Below are 18,916 nucleotides of genomic sequence, written 5' to 3' on the forward strand. Positions count from 1 at the left end.
TGAGTCTCGCAGGACACTTTACCAGAGAATTCAGAATTTGCTGTTGTCACATAGAGTCCCACTTTCGCTCTGTGACCTCACACTACCAATTCATGGCCTTGTGTCTCAGCAGTGAGTAAACTGTCCCACTTCCTCATTTATTTTCGTGGGTCTCAACTGCAGCATTTCAGAAGCAAACTTTGATTTGACACTCAGGAGAATAAAAATGAGTAGAGGGCAGAATGTATTTGAAAAAGTTTATGATAAATTTACTTATATTATTTAAGGATCATTTAGGATCATAAATCTACGTACCTCCATGATATTTTTAATAGTCACTGTGACCATGGGATTAAAGTCCTTTATCAGCCATTTTGTAGGAAAAAAAATAACAAAGGATTGACTATACAGCCAACTTCCTTCAGATGACTATAAAGTCTGTTATGAATACTGAATGACCAAAGAGCATGGAAAAATGCATCTGAATAAATACTGAGATGTTTATGAAAGATATTTATGAAAGCTAATGATTTCTGTGTTTGAATATGCACATATAATAAAATAAATCTAAAATCATTTAATGGGCTCTACTTTCATTTCTCTCCATTGGGAATGGGCGAGCTCATTCAGGATTTTTTTTTTTTTTTTTTTTGAAGAGGGTAGAGAAAGATCTACAAAATGCTGCACTTAATGATTGCACAGGCAACTGTGGTTCCCTACACAAAACCTATAGACACACAACATTATTTAAGTTTGAGAGGGATTAATTGGGAAGAAGAGGTCAGGAGGAGTGTCAGGGAAGTAAGAGAGGGTAACGGGGTTGAATATGATTACAATCATACATGTATGAAACAAAAAACAAAAAAACAAAAAAAGGCAAATTTCTACACTGTAGGTGGTAGTCTAGCTGATCAGCCCGTTGCCTTCTTACATTATACTCAAACTACTTTTCCTTCCAAAAGGAAAAAGAGCTATTATATTGAGAAGACAGAAGACCCTGGGAAATCCAAGCCAGGAGGAATAAACTCTCTGCACCTGGCTCCGCCCCTAGCTGTCCATCTGACAGCCCCACCCCCCCCCGGAGGAGGCGGGACTTCCTCGCCGCAGGGCAGCTGCTTCCGGCAGAGTCCGGAAGACAGTGCGAGGTGGGAGGGGGCGGAGCTAGTGCGGCGCACCCAATCGGGACGAAGTCTTGGCTGGCCCGGGCTCTCGTGGGCTCACTCGCTCTAGGGAACCGGCACCATGGCGTCGGGCTGCAAGATCGGCCCGTCCATCCTCAACAGCGACCTGGCCAACCTGGGGGCCGAGTGCCTGCGCATGCTGGACTCGGGGGCCGACTACCTGCACCTGGATGTAATGGACGGGTAACTCCGCGGGGCTCGGGGCGGGCTGGCCGCGCGGGTCGCGTCGCTGCACCTCAGCGAGCGCCTGTTGGGTGCACGGCGCCCCTGCTGAGGGCACCGAGCCGGCCCGGGCTGACTTCGGGGCCCAGTCCCCGGTCCCTCCCAGCGCCCCTGTAACCCGTGGTGATAGGACTCAGGAGCCACCTCCGGTGTTCAGGACATTTCTGTCGTGAATTCGTGGAGAAACTGAGGCCCAACGGGACAGGCACGACTTGCTCAAACTCAGATAACTAGTTCCTGACAGAGCTGGGAGACAGGCTCGCCAAAGGTTATGAGCTTGACACCTGGATGGGGTTCCTAAGTTCGACCGCTTGCCGACTTGTCTCAGACAAGCCGCCTCAGTCTTCACTGGGATTCGGTTTCAGTGTGAGGAAAATGGAAGTATTGATAATAGAACGCTTCCGCGTCTTTGGGAACTTGAAAAGAGCAAGTCCAGTGCCTGACATGTAACAGATTCTCTGCAGTTGTTAGTTGTATCGAATAACCATTCGAATTCTGATTTTCCTGTCTATTTTATCTCTAGGCACTCTGCTCTTCAGGGAGGTCAGGTTTTTTTTTTTTTTTTTTTGTAATTTTTTAAGCACTGTAGTTATAGCTTTTAATGCTCAGAATCAGGGTATAAGTTTCCTAAGTTGATTTTAAAGTGTGGAACAGACCTAGACCCAAAGGAGGCTGTAGGAGTTGCTCAAGATTACAGACGATTGTGACAGACTTGGGTCTTGGATCTCCTTGGCTTTCTGACTAGCATTTCCCACCGGAAGTTCACATAGAATTATAAAACACCTTGGGGTGAGATAGAAAACTATATTTATTTCAAATAAGCACATCGGCAAATATGTGCCATTTACAAACTGGTCGTTAGTTTCTTTTCTTGTTGGGGGTGTTGCTGTTTGATCTGCTTTGTTGAGACAAGGTCTATATAAATCTAACTGGCCTCAAACTCAAAATCTTGCCTCGGCCTCTCAAATGCTGGGATTACAGGCATTACACCACACTCAGTTACTCCAATTTCTTTTTAACGTCACTGGCTGTTTTCTCCAGAGCAATTTTGTTTCTTTTTGCTCTCTTTTTGTGGTTAAATCTCTTGTTTGTTTGTTTGTTTGTTCATAACACTTACTTAAAAACCCTCAGGCTGAATAGAATGTGTACCACAGAGCTGGTGTTTGATTTTGGTGCCTGAGAGAATGAATGTAGGGGTCTCAGCATGGAGCAGAATATGTGTGTTAAGTGTGAGTCTGCTTAATGCAGAATGGATGAGGACCATTTCTTTCACTCTGCTAACAGGAATGTTGGTGGTAGCAGTACTTAGAAGCAGTTGATGGTCTGTTCTGGTACTTTTTGTTGTTTTTTTTTTTTTTTTTTTTGCTGTTGTTGTTTTGTTTTTGTTGTACTTACTTATTTATTTTTGGAGCTTTGAGACAGGGTGTCTATGTGTCCTAGAACTCACGCTGTAGACCAGGCTTGCCTCAAACTTAGAGATGCACCTGCCTCTGCCTCCTAAGTGCTGGGATCAAAGGAGTGGGTGGCTTTTTACCCTTATTTTTAAGAGTATTTTTTGAGATTCTATTTAATATAACCAAGTCATTCTCCCTTCCCTTTCCTCCTGCCAAACCCTCCCATAGACCATACACCTCCTTGCTCTCTTTCAAATCTGTGACCTCTGTTTAAATTATTACATACGTATGTAAAAATACATACATACATAGATCCCTATGTACATCAATGTGACTGTCCGGTCTATATAATGTCACTTGTGTGTGTATCACTAGAGCTGGTCATTTGGTATTGGATAAGACTGTGTCCTGCTGTCCAGGTTCCTCGTGAGGTTAATGTGTCATCAGTGAAGAGTAAGGTACAAAGTCATGCCTCATTTTATCTCTCTCCTGATGCACTGTGAACTTCCCAAGAGCAGGCCACCTTTCCTTGGTAAGAGAAGTAAAGCCTGTTATCATTGCTTAGTAATAGAAGATAGCATCTCAGAGAGTCACCTTTGCCTCCCCCATTCCCCAGCAGACCTCTTTTCCCATGGCAGATGTAAGTTTACTAAAGAAGACAAAAAAAAAATTTTTTTTTAAAGTGTTCTACCTTTACCAAGATGCACTGGCTTGGAAAACCTAAATTCTTCATGTACAGTGTTTATACCTTTAAATGTATACTTACATTTTTTTTTCTTGAAGTAAAAGCTGTTTCTATTCATCGTTTGCAAAAGAGGAAACCAGTTTGGGGAAGTAGAGCCTCTTTCCTGTCTCCCTGGGAGAGTAGACAAAACCTGATATACTGCATGTCTCCAGAAGAAAACTGTGGGATCCCCTTACAAAGGTGGCTAGCCTCCGAATATCCCCCCCCCCCCCCCCCCGCCTCGCTTCACATGCGCACACATTTTTCTGCCCTATTTAAAACTGAATTTATCTAGAACGTCCGAAGCTAGGCTGGGAAACACTAGGTGGCCAGACACATGGTTAAACATCTGAGATAAAGGACAGGCTTATTTTCTGGAAAAACATTTTGAGAAAAGCACAAAACACACCATGGCGGGATGCTAGCTGGAATGTGTTGATCCCAACCATAGGAGCAGTGCACACGATTATTTCTAAATTGACTGTTGGGGTTTTAAATGGGAGAGGTTTTTACATAAATACTGCATTTCTGACTGTTGTGGGTGGGCCATTGTGGAGATATTAAATATTCAGTCACCACGTTCGGTGTTCTGGTAAGGCCTTGCCTGTCTCAAGTGTCCTTAACCAGTTTCTCATTGTGTCCTGGGTCCTACCCCCTCTAGCTTGTCTCACCTGCCCAGTTTTGCTTCCTACCATTGTCTGCCAACTGCCACCAGCCAATGAGTACAGTTCCTGATCTACGGGAAGATTGTTTTCTGGTTCTCGTCTTGGTGCATTTTGTACTGACCTTAATCCTCTTACGGTTTATTTGTTGATTTGTCTGCAGTAGACTGGCTTGCAGTTATAACTAAAGTTCAGGGATGCTGATGGAACCTGACAAGAGGAAACTTAGATTTCTGCATTACATCAGCTATCCCCAGCAAGTCCCCAGATTTCAGGAAGGAGGGCCCCTTTGTTGCATTTTCCTTCTTTCGGGGTTTAATCCAAAGGACTGAATTTGAGGGGGTTATAAGGAATGTCAGAACAAAATAGTGATGAAGCTGACTTTACAGGTGAATTCTTTTTCTTTAGAGTAAATTTAGGATTTTCTAATCTGGTGAGAAATCTGAGGCCTTTGATAAAAATTCATGTTCTTAGGTTTTTGGAACCACAGTAGCCATTATAAAGAGGCTGGAAATCTTTTGATAATTCACGTTGTCTAGCAATTCCAAAACACCTGATTTTATGCCTAGGCTTTTACCCCTTTTGGTATGGCTTAGCCACAGCCTTTAGTTTCTTTTGAAAATATTGGTGCATGTTGGGCTCATGGTAAATTTAGTGAATCCAGTTCATTGAATTTATTACCAGGAGCACAAATTGTTCATATAACTTGGAGGTCAGTAGTTTTTTTTTTTTTTTTTTTTTTATGTTATTCTTGTGTTTCTCAAGTAAATTTGTATTCATTAGGTTCTCAGCTTCTCAGCCCATATTATCACTATGTTTGTTCTAATAATAAATGAAGCCTGAATTTGAGGGAATTAATTTTCAAGGCCACACAGTAAATTAAAAGAACAGAATATGCAATTAAAGCCTTTGTGTAAAGTCGTAGAATAGTGTGTTGGGTTGCTGCCTGCTCACCAGTCCCTTATTTCTGTTATAATTAACATCAGTGTGCGTGATGGGTCCCTGACAGTGATGGCCCTTGGACAGGCAGTGGGATAATTTTCTAAATTATGGAACCTCCAAGGATCAGTTGGTTAGAGAACTTAGCCATGGCCCCCTTGTTCTGTGCCTCAGGCTTATCCTGAGAGTGAGAGTTCTTGCTCCCTCCCCAGGATTATCCTAGTGACCTCCTGGCAGGTGAGTGCTGAGACTAGACTTTGTAGCATCCTTGCGTGTTAACTCCCACTGAGGACACTTCCTGACTGTATGATACTGGGCTGCGTTCCCTTGCCTGTGAAGCACATACTTAGAGTTCAACATACAGGATGTATTTAGAAAAAGTCTTACCATGGTTGGCTCTCTTTTACTCCTTGATGTACCTAATCAGTTGTTGACAGGCCCTCTTTTGGTTTTTTTTTTTTTTTTTTTTTTTTTTTTTTTTTTTGCCTATCTTTGTAATTTTTATTGATTCTTAGCATTAACACCAGCCTTTCTTCTTGCAAGTTTTCATGCTTTATTGTATGCTACTTGGTTTTATTTCTTGCTTCTTGCCCTAATACCCCTCTTGATATTTACAGTGCAATAAACTCCAAACACCGGTGTGTAACATTGGACACCCTTAATCTGATGGAGCCTACTCCTGCTTTGGTCAATACTCTTGCCCCTTTGACCTGAACTTGCTTATTTCTGCCTTTTCTTCCTTTTCAGCTTTTCTGGTCATCCAGATATCAATGTTTCATAAATCCTGTGATCTTCTAGTATTTCAGAATTCTACAGAATACTTAAAACATTTATTTTAATCCTTCTTTTGCTATTTCCTTTCTTCACATTTCTGTGGCCATTATTGTTCAGCGTTTCTCAAAGTCTGCATTTCAGGGCCATAGCACTATAGTTTATTTCTTGTTAATGTAGCAGTTGAGTGTGGGTGCCTGTCCATGCACTTGTTGTGGGATTTTGTCTTCTTCCATCCCACAGTTCTATTCATGAAGAACTTGGTTGGCTGGTTAGTGAGGGCAAAAGGGGGTGCAGATTGAAATTTTCTCATCCAAAATGCTTGTGACCAGAATTGTCTCAGACTTGAGGTTTTGTGTGTATTACAGAATATTTGTATGTACCTAATATTTAAGGAACTTAAGCTTTGTGGAAATGGTTAAGTGCTTTGGAGTTGCTATCAGGCTGACTCAGTTTTAATTCTGTTCCACAGATTATGAATCAAATGATTGAAGGGTGTTAGTTCCCATGTTCTTCAAACAGGATATAAATCATGTTTATTTTTACTAGTCTGAGGTATTCAACACCTGGTATGAACTAAGCTCTCGGTCCACTATGACTAGCTCCAATAAGTATGACTTCTTTTTGTAATGGTTATTGTTTAAAGGGTTTAAATAAACTAAATTAATGGCCTGTGGTTGAAGTGGATTAGAGGTTGTGGTTCAGGACACCTGTGATAGAATCCTGTATTAACCGGTGTGTCCCTTGAACAATGTAAGAACTTGTTCATCTTTCCATTTTATCAGGAACTTTTTCATCTTTCCATTTAAGCTTGTCATGGGTTATGAATTACAGACTTGTGATTATGACAAGATGTGTGACAGAACACATTAATAGTAAACTTGATCTTACCTGGTTATTTTTGTTTAATTTGTCAAATACTAAAAATGTTCAGGATTATTTGGGAAAAATGCAATTCTAGGTGTTCCTTTGTTCTCTTGTCATAATTTTGAAAAATGCCAAAGTGGGATTGGAAATGTTTTCAGAGTAAGATTTTCTTTTTGTCTTGCAGGCATTTTGTTCCCAACATCACATTTGGTCACCCTGTGGTTGAAAGCCTCCGAAAGCAGCTAGGCCAGGACCCTTTCTTTGGTAAGTGGGTTGTTCTACCTTTTAAAATTAATTCTATTGCTTAAATAAAGGGAAGGGGGTTGGTTGATTAGGTTCATTTTGCACCCTTTTCCTAATTTCTCCTGTGTTGCTGCATCATGAGCTTGATCTGAGCAGTCCAACACCTTCCCTCCTCCAGGGCTTTGACACTGATTCTACCTGGAAAAACTCTTGTGAGAGTCACCGTCAGTCCTAGGGTTGGTTGTCTTCTCAGAAGGGACTTTCTAAGCATCAAGTCCAAGTTAACCTTTCTCTATTGTCCAATGAGACAGACTGACTCTTACCTATTGTGCAGTCTGTTCTTAGAACTTACTTTAGTTATCAGACTGTAAGATCAAAAGGTACAGCTAGAAATAATCTTGTGATTTTCTATTATTATAAGTCATTTGTTTAGATGTTTTGCCTGAATGTGTGTGTGTGCAGTGCCCTCAGGCCAGAGGATGGCATTGGATTCCCTGGAATTGTAATTACTAAAGGTTGTGGGCCACAGTGTAGGCGTGAAGAACTGAACCAGGGTCCTCTGGAAGAACAACCTGTCCTCTTAAGTGCTGAACCATCTCTCCATCCCCAGCCTTTGCTTTTCTTAAGGCAAAACACACATAATTATACTTGGTATAACTACAAGTTGAATTTATGATTCAACCAAATGGTCCAACAGAAAGTTTACTTCTTTCAAATGTAGGCTTTCTGCAGATGTAGTTCCTTTCAGTGTCCATAGGATAGGAAGTCTGAAGGTTTTTGTCATTGTCGGTGTGTGGTTTGTTTTTAGATCACTCCAAACTAGAAGTTATTTGAACTGAAACAGACCCAAGTTCATAATGTTTCCTATAACTTGTATAATTAATCTTAAGATTTTTGCCAGAAGAGCAATTTTAAGAAGACTCTAGCTGTACTGTTCAGTGTGATAGCTCTAAAACCCATATTTAGCGACTACAATTAAAATAACAATTTAGTTCTGATTTTCAATAGTCACATTACAAGTCCTCGGTAGCTACATTGTCTTTTGACTTTTACCAGCAGTGCAGCCACAGGACATTCCTACTAAGGCAGGCCATCCTGAGTGCAGGCTCTAACAAGTGTCCTTGCTGTATCCACTTTTCATATGGGTTCCAGGGATCCAACTCAGATTGTCAGGCTTGCATGGCTAGCACCCATATGGCCATCTTCCTAGCTGTACTTTTAGTTTTGAGGCAGGGTCTCCCTAAGTTTCCCTTGTGAACTTAAAATTTACTCTGTATCCAGGCTTCCCTTGAACTTGGAATCCTCCTGCCTTAGCCTCTGGAGACACTTATAACCAGCTCTGTATCAGCATCCTTTGAAAGCTCTGAACTATTTATTCAGTCTTAGTTTTGAGTACAAAAGACATCTAAGAAGTAAAGTAATAAGAAAAACCTTTATCATCTAAGGGAGTGGTCTGTAGTGTTGAAAACCATGGAGTTCTCTTTAGTTCATTTTTGAGGTCAAGGGCATTTTCATAATGCTAAGACATGATTTGTCTCTATCCATCCGGCTCTGCAAATCAGTGATGAGTTAGTTTTTTGGTGTTGTAACCAAGTCAGTGGTTCAGTGGCATTGGATTCCTTTGGTGCAGACGATGTTTCATGACTGTATGTATGCTGTTGTGTGTTTAGAGTATTTTAATAAGTTCGTATTTGAGTGCTGTCTCGTTGATTATCATTGGACTGTGTAGGAAGAACGAAGTGCTTCTGCTGTACTTGCCGAGACATTCCAGACAGCTTGCACCATTGCTTGAGCCCAACTGGAAACACCAGTTTTCTCATGGAAAAGACAAAAAGCAACAGCTAAATTGTTCATTTTAGAAAATGACAGATCTTGTTTTTAACTAACAGAGTCAGTCACCTTGTCACTTCCAAATTTCCTTGTGCTTGTTGCCGAAGAGCTTATAAATAGTATAGAAACCGGCTGTCTCTGTGCTCAGCCAGCCTAGACGTGCCCTTACCTTATAGAGCTAGGTAACAGCACCTACGTTGTATGTGGAAAACATGTTAGGCTGAAGGTGCATTTAATATGACTAGTCTTTAAAACATCATACTTGAGCTTTGCCTATGTCAAATGTGCCAATAGTAGTTAGCCTACAATTTAGAAAAAAGTTATCTACATTATTATCAAGGGCTGACTACCAGTTGTGATTTATCACCTGCACTGAGAAGACACCTCCCTCACACTTTACTCAAAGAACAGGGTGTTTGTAGGTTTGTTTGTTTGTTTTTGAGTGTCAGGCAGGATTTCTTGTACTTCAGACTGGCCTTGAACTGTTGACCCTCCTTACTCCACCTCCAGAGTGCTACAGGACCATGGGCAAGACCATGCCTGACACAAAGCAAGGTTTCTTAAACTTCTTCCAGCCTTCACTTCTTTTTCCTGAGAAAATTTTACATAGGTATATAAATTTATATATAGGCATATAAAATAAGGACACAAACCACTTTTTTACTAGTAATAAATCATAAGGTAATGATTTCAAAACAACTTATGATTTTTATCATTTATTAAAGATCAATGTAAATTAGCATACTAACAAGATGTAATTATTTTTAAATAAGGAATATCTAGGCTGAATATATGCAGCTGTAGGGAAAAGCATCATTTTCTTACACATCTGTGTTAAAGCTTTACATAATCAAACACAGTGATTAGTAAACAATTAAAGTGGAACAGGATAATGTACTGTAATGATGTGAATGCATTCTCTGTCAAGTTTTCTTACTACATTATGGCAAAGATTACAGTATTGCATTATTACTTAAAGGAAGCATCTAGTACTTGTCTCAGTTGTCACATCATTCTTGTGCTGTGTTGCTGACAGCAAGTAAAAAGTAGGGGTCAGCAAGACAACCTAAAGGTAAAAGTATTTGTTCTATAAGCTTAACAACCTGAGTCGTGCCCCTTTTCCTATCCCGACATCCATCAGTTGCCCTCAGCCCCCACATGCATACTATGGCATGCATATACCTATATTTACACACATCATACACACACACACACACACACAATACTTTTCTAGAAATTGGGTAACTTGATAATGAGCACTGTGATACCAGGCCATTGGATGTAATCTCTTCAGCCAGCTGCCAAGTGCTGAACCAGCAGTAGTGTACAGTGTCCGTAGTGTATTGTGTCCATACATGAGTTAGAGGGGTGACTCAAAGAGCAAGCTGGTGTGGAGTACAGAGTATAGAACTTACCATGTGTTTATTTCTGGAACTTTTTGTTTAATATTTGTAAAAATAACTTATGTTTTGTGTGTGTGTGTTTTGCCTTCAGGTATGTCTATGAACCACTTGCATGGTTGGGGCTAGTGGAGGGTATAAATGGGTCTCAGATCCTCTGAGGCTGGAGACAGTTTCAAGCTGCCATATAGTTGCTGGAAATGAAACCCCAGTATTCTGGAAGAGCAGCCAGTGCTCTTAACTCCTGAGCCATCTCTCCAGCTTCTCTGTTTAATATTTTAAACCACACTTGACACCAGAAGATCTCCAAAATGAAGCTGTGCAAAGTAAACTGTCAAAGGGCTGCAGTAAGCTCTCTTAAGTAGTTTGCGTGCTGATTAGTACTGTGAAATGTCTTAATTCGAATATCTAACATACATAACACCTGTATATCTAGTCAGTATCACCTAGAGAGCTCTAGACTCTGTTCCAGGACTGCTGATCTTACATGAAGTTTTTATCTATTAACATGTTTTTGTTAGTTTAGAAAAATATACTGCTAGTGTTATTATCTAGCTCTTTTCCAAAGCTTTTGAATTTTATATTAGTTTCATTCTGAAGTGTTAGAATTTAGCAACGCCAAAAATGGACTTCCTCTGACCAAAAAAAAAAAAAAAAAAAAAAAAAAAAAAAAAAAATTCATTACTTTCTACACTGTCATGTACAGAATTGGTCACAGGGTGGTTTTTGTATTCTTGGCTCTTATAAGTGACCCTTTCCTCATGAAACACATTCTGTTTCTGTAAATATTGCTTTCATGTCCTCAGATGAGGTGTTAAGAGCCGAGTCATACCCAAGCTGTATGAATAACAGCTTGGACTGAGCCCAGAGTGTTTTTCTTCTCCTTTCTAACTATCCCTAGGCCTAGCCTAGAAGCTTCTAACTTCTGTATAATCTAATCTTCCAAGTTGATTGAGTCAATCTGGCTTTTCTTGGCTTCTGACTGAATTGCTCTGCCTGGCCTTATACTAATTTTGGCAATATGTTCTAATCATCTGTCTCCATCTTATTTCTTGGCTAGTTCTGTCTTCTCTTATGTCTGGCTTGTACTCTCTCTATACTATCTCTGTAACACTGTCCAGGTAAAACTGCCATACATACACACCACTCCTCACCATCAATTTTTCCTCTCTTGGTGCTCTTAAGTAGCCTTTCTTTGCCTGCTGTTCTCCTGTGTGTTGGGTATATTACATCTCTGACTTATTCTAGTAAATGCTTCTCTGATTTGTCACTGTGTCTGCCCCTCAATTAGATGTCACTTTCAACATGGCTGCTTTCTTTAACTAAAACTTAACCTTCATTGTGAAAGACTAAAAGTGTATACTTAAGGATTTATCTGTATTTCCAGATCATGCAGTAATCCAGAGTGTGTCTGCAATCTGATGGGGTCATATCTTTGGATGCGATCCCTTGCCAGAGCGGACCATGTTGCTGGGTTGAAATTCCTTTACAGAAACTTTAAGAAAAGTATGCCTGTGTTTAAGCATGTCAAGCTTTAGACTGCCAGTTTCCCTCCCAGCTTGCCTTCTCCCCGTTATTCAGTGAACTAACTGTGGTTCCAAATCTTTGGCAACATCTGCATTTTCCTTTCACCTTTTAGATGGCTATGCCTCAGAATATGACTTTCTCCTGGGTTCCTGTCACAGTAGCCCTTGTGGTTCAACCTTGTCACTTCACTGAAACCTTTGTTTTTCCGATCTCATCAGGAATAAACCCCACAACCTGCAGAGCTGTGTTGTGCACCCTACCTGCTGCTTTCCTTGATATCATGACCTAGTATGGCCCAGTCTCAGTTGTGCTGGCATTGGCTCTTCAACCTAACTCATATTGTATCTCCTTTTGCATACTGTCTCACTAAGAATGACCCCAAAGGCAGTAAAGAAACTGCTCAATTTCTAGGACCTAGAGCATCCATTCATGATGCTGTAACAGTTCAACAAAGGTCACCTGAAAGAGCATATGGAAAGAACCACATGTAGCTTTCTGGAAGAGAACAAGGCTATACAGGTAGTGTAACTTCTTTGAACTTTTGAAAGTAGCATTTCCTGGACTTAGATCTCAGTTTTCTGACTTTATTTCTTTTCACATATTGCAGATGTGCTTTTTGTGAAAAAACTATTTCACAAGTGAATATAACCAAACTGTATCTTTAGGATAAAGACTGTACCAAAGTCTAGCTGATCACTTTTGTAATGCCAGAATAATTTATATCTATAATGACAAAACAAACCTATAGGCTGACCTCACACTGTGAGCTGGGTATATTCCTCTTAGTAATGCATAGGAGACGTCTTTTCTTCCTAGATATGCACATGATGGTGTCTAGGCCAGAACAGTGGGTAAAACCAATGGCTGTGGCAGGTGCCAATCAATATACGTTTCATCTTGAAGCAACTGAGAACCCAGGGGCTTTGATTAAAGACATCCGGGAGAATGGGATGAAGGTAAGTCGATTATAGGAGTCTTATTTTATACTAGTTCCTGTCAGAGCTGGTAAGATGGATAGAAAAAAGATGATAAAGGACTGGACATGGGCAACTGCTTTTTAAGAAAGATAGAAAATATAAAGTTGGGTGGATAGGGAGGGTCTGGAAGGAGTTGAGGGCATGATCAAATACATTGTAAGAATAATTTTTTAATAAAAACAAAAATAAGGTAGCAAAAATAAATTTAAGTTAAAAACAAAATTAAAAACCTATTATACTTTGGATAATTTTCATATTCTGTTTTGTAAGTTGTTTTTTTTTTTTTTTTTTTTTTAAAAAAAAAACTAGACCACTATAACACAATAGGAAAATAATGTGATTTAGCATTTGTTTGTTTCAGGTTGGCCTTGCCATCAAACCAGGAACTACAGTTGAATATTTGGCCCCATGGGCTAATCAAATAGATATGGCCTTGGTAATGACCGTAGAACCTGGGTTTGGAGGGCAGAAATTCATGGAAGATATGATGCCCAAGGTAACATAAGTATTCTATTTTGGGGTGAGGTTTTGCTATAGGTGTGTATTTAGTAGACATAACTGCACTATTAACACTTGTCCTGTTTTGAATGTGAGGGGACAAAGTTATCTTTAGATACTGTAATATAGCATGATAGGTTTTAAGATATAAATGAGTATTTTAACCATATTGCTAAAAATTTAAACTTATTCTTGTGACCTTGGGTCACTTGAAAGTTTTCACTGCAGTCTTTATAAAGCTATTACAAATTGAATGTCATTTGCTAAACTACTTTTACAAACATATGCTTAGTTCACTGATGTGATCCCCAGTAATGTTTGTATGTGGTTGTGGACGGGCTTAGCGGCTTTATTGCTAGTGTCAGCTCTGATACTTTGTGTGCTTGTTTTCCCTGCACGTCCACTGTAGGAGTCACTGTTTCTTCGTGTATGTCTAGGTTCACTGGTTGAGGACCCAGTTCCCAACTTTGGATATAGAGGTCGATGGTGGAGTAGGTCCTGACACTGTTCAGAAGTGTGCAGAGGTGAGACTGCTGCTCCTCAGTTGTGACTGGGAGAGTTCCCATAGCTGATTTGTTTTCCCTTGGGAAAATATTTATTGTTGAAATGTAGGATAAGAAAGTAAAGAACAAGTGAGCTCTTAACTCCAATTGTTAAATAGTAAATCCTGGTCTCCCAGAGTACGTTACCCTTAGCAAAACCTCTAAGTTCTTTTAAAAGATAAACTTATCAACTGGAGAAAAGCTAATTCTTTAGAATTTAAAGGTATTAGCTGCCTGTTTGCATTTTATAAGAAGTAACTAGATCTAATTCTGTTGAAAATCAAGGCCCAGTTCCCATTTACCAAGTTTACTCCCTTTTGCCTAGAGAACTTTACCCTAGCTTAGTTCTGCTCCTGGGTGTCGTTAGATGGAGCAGAGCAGGTGACTGTAAGTCAAATGGCTCATTTTTTTTCAGATTCTACTATAGTGGCCATGCTTTCCTGCCTGATACAAATGATGAAAAGCATGGCAGTTACTAAGAAAGTAGAGAGATGAGGGAGAGAAGAAATTTGAGTTTTAAGTTTAAGACCAGCTTAGGCGACATAGCAAAACCTTAACTTAGAAAAAGAAAAAAAAGGCTTGGCAGTGTTGAGTATTTTTGAAAGCAGCTAAGAGCTGGACAGATGATTACGAGCATAATTAGGCTTTAAAAAATTTTTTTTTCTGTTGTTCTGTTCCTGCTCAAATTAGGAGACATGTTAATCAATAGTCCTATAAATTCTAATTTCTGGAAAAAGTATTTTTGATGGAACATTGTGCTATCAGGTGACTGGGTCTTGTTGGAGAGTTTTTCCTCAGCTTATAGTTTTCCAGCTTCCAACAGAGACTTCCACAACAGATGGGTTTCCCTCAGTTCAGATTTCAGGCCCTAAATTTGAGTTATCTCATTTGAGGTTTATATATATTTTTACATTCTTTTTGATACAAAATGGCAAGGCACTAATGTTTATGGTGTTTTATGGATAGCTTCTACTTTTCACATTTTTCCTTCCAGAATTTCTAAAAACAAACAGATGCAATGTTTCCTTCATGTCTGGTGTCATTGATATACTGAGGAAGGACCTGAATGGAAATGACCTAGAGTTGGAAGCTTTACCTAATTAGTTGTGGAGGTACTGTGTGCAGCTTAGGACTAGTTAACCCAACAGTCCAGTGACTTGGTAGACTTATTTACAAATGATAGTGTGGCCTCATTTATAAGCATTTCCCTTCTTAACTCAGTGACTCGAGAGTGCTCCAGTCAACATCTGGAAAAATGCTGATGGAAGCAAGGGTAGAAATGCTAGGTTCCCATTTCCTCCCTACTAACGCATAGCTGTGTACTTCTTGCAGGCAGGAGCTAACATGATTGTGTCTGGCAGTGCCATTATGAGGAGTGATGACCCCAGAGCTGTTATCAACTTACTAAGAAATGTTTGCTCAGAAGCGGCTCAGAAACGCTCTCTTGATCGATGAAGCCACAAGGAACCCATGAACCCTTTTTTGCTGGGAAAGAGGAATATTGACTACCGATCGATCACATTGCAATCGAAGCGGTGCTGCATTCAAGTGATTAAAATCAATTGTGCAGGATGCTCAAGAGGTTAGAAATAACTACCTTTTTAGAGATGCCATTTAGAAATTAGCATGATGAAAAATATTCAGGTTTATACAGGGAGAATGATTTTTGTAAAGAGTGAAAATAAGACTTGTTAAGATAACAGATAGAAATGTGTCTTAATGCGTAAAGAGAAAATTAGCTACTATGAGAAACATTTTCTGTATTTTTACAAAGAATGTTCTGTTGATTCTCGGTTTATCCCTAAAGCAAATGACATCCATATTTTCTTTCATGTCATTTGTGATTTGTTTATATGCCTGAGAATATAAACGGAAAGAGACTAAAATTAGAAGCTTTGGGGTGGCATGTCATGGTCTGGCATTTGAATTACTTTCACTTTTTATCTTACACTTGGTTTATTAAAAACTATAAAAATAATGTATGAAGCCTAGGGTTTCTAAATGGAAGTGCAGACGTACCAAGGTATTTCCTTTGTCACAGCAGGCTACTCTGTAATTCCTTCCTGCCCTTGGTTCTCACTCAACCACCATTCTTAGGGGCATGAAGTAGAACTGTGTGCCAGCTGGGAGCAGAAAGGAATCATACAGTTTCTCTTGGAAGCACCACTGAATTGAATACCAATAGAACAGAATACCTATTCTGGCTCTTTAATAAAATCACCAGCTTGTTTTCACTATAAACTCATATGTTTAGTATAACTATTGTGCATTTGAGAATTAAAGGCATAGCATGGCTTTGGAAGGCCTATACCTAGACCGTAGAGGATGCTCAGCACAGAATGGCATGCATCATGTCTGCTTTGTGAGTTATTAAGCACTTTGGTATAATCATATTAACTGCTAAATTGTCCTGTAATTTTTAGAACTACAGTAGCCTGGTGCATAGAAAGCAGTTTTCTGGTGTGTACTACTGCTCTGACTACGAACAGAGCTCCTGAGGTGGATTTAGAAAAAAGAAAAGTTTTCACTTATCTTATTTTCAGTGTAACTGTATCCTCTAGCAGAGTCAGAGAAAGGCAAGAATAGTCTGGAAGTATAGCTTCTGACCCCGAGGATGGCTGGCTGGCTGTAGAGATGATAGAATACAGATTGAATATCATCCATCCATAAATAAGCAGTACTTAAACGAGAACACTGACAAATAGGAATGGAATAGAGAGCTTGCTTGGGCCTTTTCCTGCCCTGTAAGATAAAAGTTCATTAATACTTGTTTTTATCTTAGCTTTTGAAAGGTTTGTGCATATAATCAAATCACACAATACAAGGCATATAGAAATAACTTTAATTAAAAAAACTATGTAGAAGGGTTATAATATCAGTTATGACAAAGATTTGAATTTATTTGCTGGGACAACTTGTATTTTTCTGACTTTTGTTATCTTTTTCTTTAAAAATAAATGTACAGTAAAACTATAAGCAAAAATTTGTTAAGTATTGAATTTAAATGGTTCCTCCACCTCCCCCCTTCTGCAGGGATCAGTTTAATTTCTAATCCTCAACAAAACCTTAAGTGTCTAATCCCATAGAGTCCAAGCTTGGTGGCCAGGATTTTCAGTAGTATGGGAACTACAAATCAAGTAACCTTTCTTTGCATAACAAAAAGTGGTTGATACAAATTGTCCTTAACTTTCATCTAGAAAAAAAAAATGGTATGGCTTCAAAAGGAATTTGCTTTAATGTACACTCCTCAGTATTGTATATTAAAGTCTTGGTCTTGGAAAACTTGAATTCTTGATCTAGGATGCCTGTAAGAGTAGGTGTTTATGTGAGCTATGGTAAGGAAAAACCAAATTAGAAGCTTCTAGCTGTACATTAGCTAGAATTATAACCATATTATGATTTGTATGCTGTTTTATGTTTTAAATTGATGTCTTGAAGAGGTACATAAAGCAAGTAAAACTCAGAGTGAATTTCCAAGGACAATAGTTTTTAAATGTATCAATATATTAAACTCTTAAGTTGCTTCTCTTAATTCTGTTAGGAGTAAGCAGAAAGCCTGTGGTTAGTCCAGGAGAGAACAATGATTTCAAATAAACTAATATTGTGTTATCTGATATAAGAATTTCCATAAATAACTTATATTGGTTAAACAATGTTTAGAATAAAAGAAAACACAACTCCCTCTCCACAGTCAAAGCTTTCAGGTGTTAGTTGTCAGTCAGCACCTGTGCTAGGTATTCATGGCAACTTACATTGCATAGAGTAATTCATACATGCAGCTTTAAGACTACATATGTGTGCACTGTATGTTTATATTCTGTATACACACTGGTGTATTCTCATCTATTACTGAGGCAGTTTCAGTGAACTGCCATGAGAGTGGAAACAAAGAATAGTTGTCATTTGATGCCAATCAGTGGTACTGTCAAGGAGGGGCTCTTACCTCAGCAAATGCCCCATGTGTGATGACATCAAATTGCAGCAGTTAACACTTAGTGCTTGTGATTTGTATTATTGGCAAACACAAGTTACTAGCATTTGTGTAGGTGAGAAGCTAAGCTACTTCTGTGATTCAGGAAGAAAAAAGAGACTTCTGGCTTGTTCCCTGAACAGTGAAAGATGGCACCTGCAGCACTTCCTCCTGTTCTGGAACTGTGACTAGAGGAGGTGGAGATCCAGAAGAGAGTATAGGTTTTTTTCTTCTTTACCTTTCAGTCACATACTTTTCTTAATATGCTCCCTGTCACCTATTTCTCTTAACATTAGTGACTCCTATACCGAAGATTCTATAGTCTTCCATTCCATCTAATTGCATTTTTGGAAGGTGGCCATTCTCAGGTGTAGAGCTACAGAAGACTTCATCATGGAAGGCTGTGCTTGCCCCCTCAGTCTGATCCTTTCTTTCATCTTGGCATAAGTCTGCTGTATCCTCATCCTTCAGTGGAAAAGCTCGCCGCTCCCACCGCAAAGACTGAAAGGGGAAACATTTTCAGTTAAGTTTCACCCAATTTAATTATTTGTTAAGGAACCTATGATGTCAGTTTTATATAATTATTCTTCTAGTATATAAGTTCAGGTTTTTGTTTTCCTCTTTTGTTCAAATGGATATACTGAGAATTTCCTGACTTCAGGAATTATTTCTTGATTTTGCCTTTGCTAGGAATAGAAAATACTGCCACAGAACACTTGTCTCTGTTCAATGTAAGGATACCTGAGCAAAGCCCCTGTAAGGGTTTCTTATATTTGCTGTACATTATTTCTACTTCATCATTGTTACAGATATACATTGACCTTTTTGTCCTGATTTTCTACAACTTGGATTTTAGTTTCTATAGTTCCCCTCTGTTGTTGATCTACCTATTTTTCAATACCTGCAAATGGGGAGAGATGCACGAACTTTGTGTAGTGCTAGGATACACTCTCCTAAAGTAGGACTGGGTTTGTGTGGAGACAAACCTGTTAGAAGCAGAAAAACAGAAACGGTGCTTACTGTGTACTGTATGTAAGTCTCAATGGAAAGATTTGCTCTTAAAAGCAAGTTTGATGGAATCCCCATTCCCAAACAGGTAAGTTAAGATAGATGGAAGTTGTTACTGATATGCTATGCCTCCAAAAAATAAAAAGAAATTGTTTATACAATGGAACAAGGGTGCTCTACTG

General features: G+C 39.2%; 2 protein-coding genes across 4 annotated transcripts in view; one reads left to right on the top strand and one right to left on the bottom strand.

The window, feature by feature from the left end:
* Positions 1–1,213: 1,213 nt before the first annotated feature.
* Positions 1,214–18,333, top strand: RPE (ribulose-5-phosphate-3-epimerase). Of its 3 annotated transcripts, XR_013975435.1 has the most exons (7): positions 1,214–1,343; positions 6,924–7,003; positions 12,556–12,695; positions 13,078–13,212; positions 13,652–13,738; positions 15,089–15,338; positions 18,023–18,333. XR_013975435.1 is itself a non-coding variant. In XM_080933199.1 (6 exons), exons 1-6 carry the CDS (start codon positions 1,222–1,224, stop codon positions 15,209–15,211), a joined length of 687 nt encoding a protein of 228 aa, XP_080789325.1. In that variant the 5' UTR covers positions 1,214–1,221; the 3' UTR covers positions 15,212–17,983. The 3 variants fall into 3 exon arrangements, 2 of the variants coding, with proteins under 2 accessions (XP_080789325.1, XP_080789326.1); XM_080933199.1 differs by lacking the exon at positions 18,023–18,333 and having other exon boundaries at positions 15,089–17,983; XM_080933200.1 differs by lacking the exon at positions 18,023–18,333 and having other exon boundaries at positions 1,216–1,332; positions 15,089–17,980.
* Positions 17,994–18,916, bottom strand: part of KANSL1L (KAT8 regulatory NSL complex subunit 1 like) — a gene marked incomplete at its 5' end in the record, with an annotated part of 82,623 nt that continues 81,700 nt past the window's right edge. Inside the window, one exon of the mRNA XM_080933201.1 lies at positions 17,994–18,227. Within this exon, the coding sequence (XP_080789327.1) occupies positions 18,000–18,227 (228 nt within the window). The 3' untranslated portion in view covers positions 17,994–17,999. The remainder of the gene's footprint in view (positions 18,228–18,916) is intronic.

Source organism: Micromys minutus (genome assembly GCF_963924665.1).
Source record: "Micromys minutus genome assembly, chromosome: 19".
Lineage (NCBI taxonomy): Eukaryota > Metazoa > Chordata > Mammalia > Rodentia > Muridae > Micromys > Micromys minutus.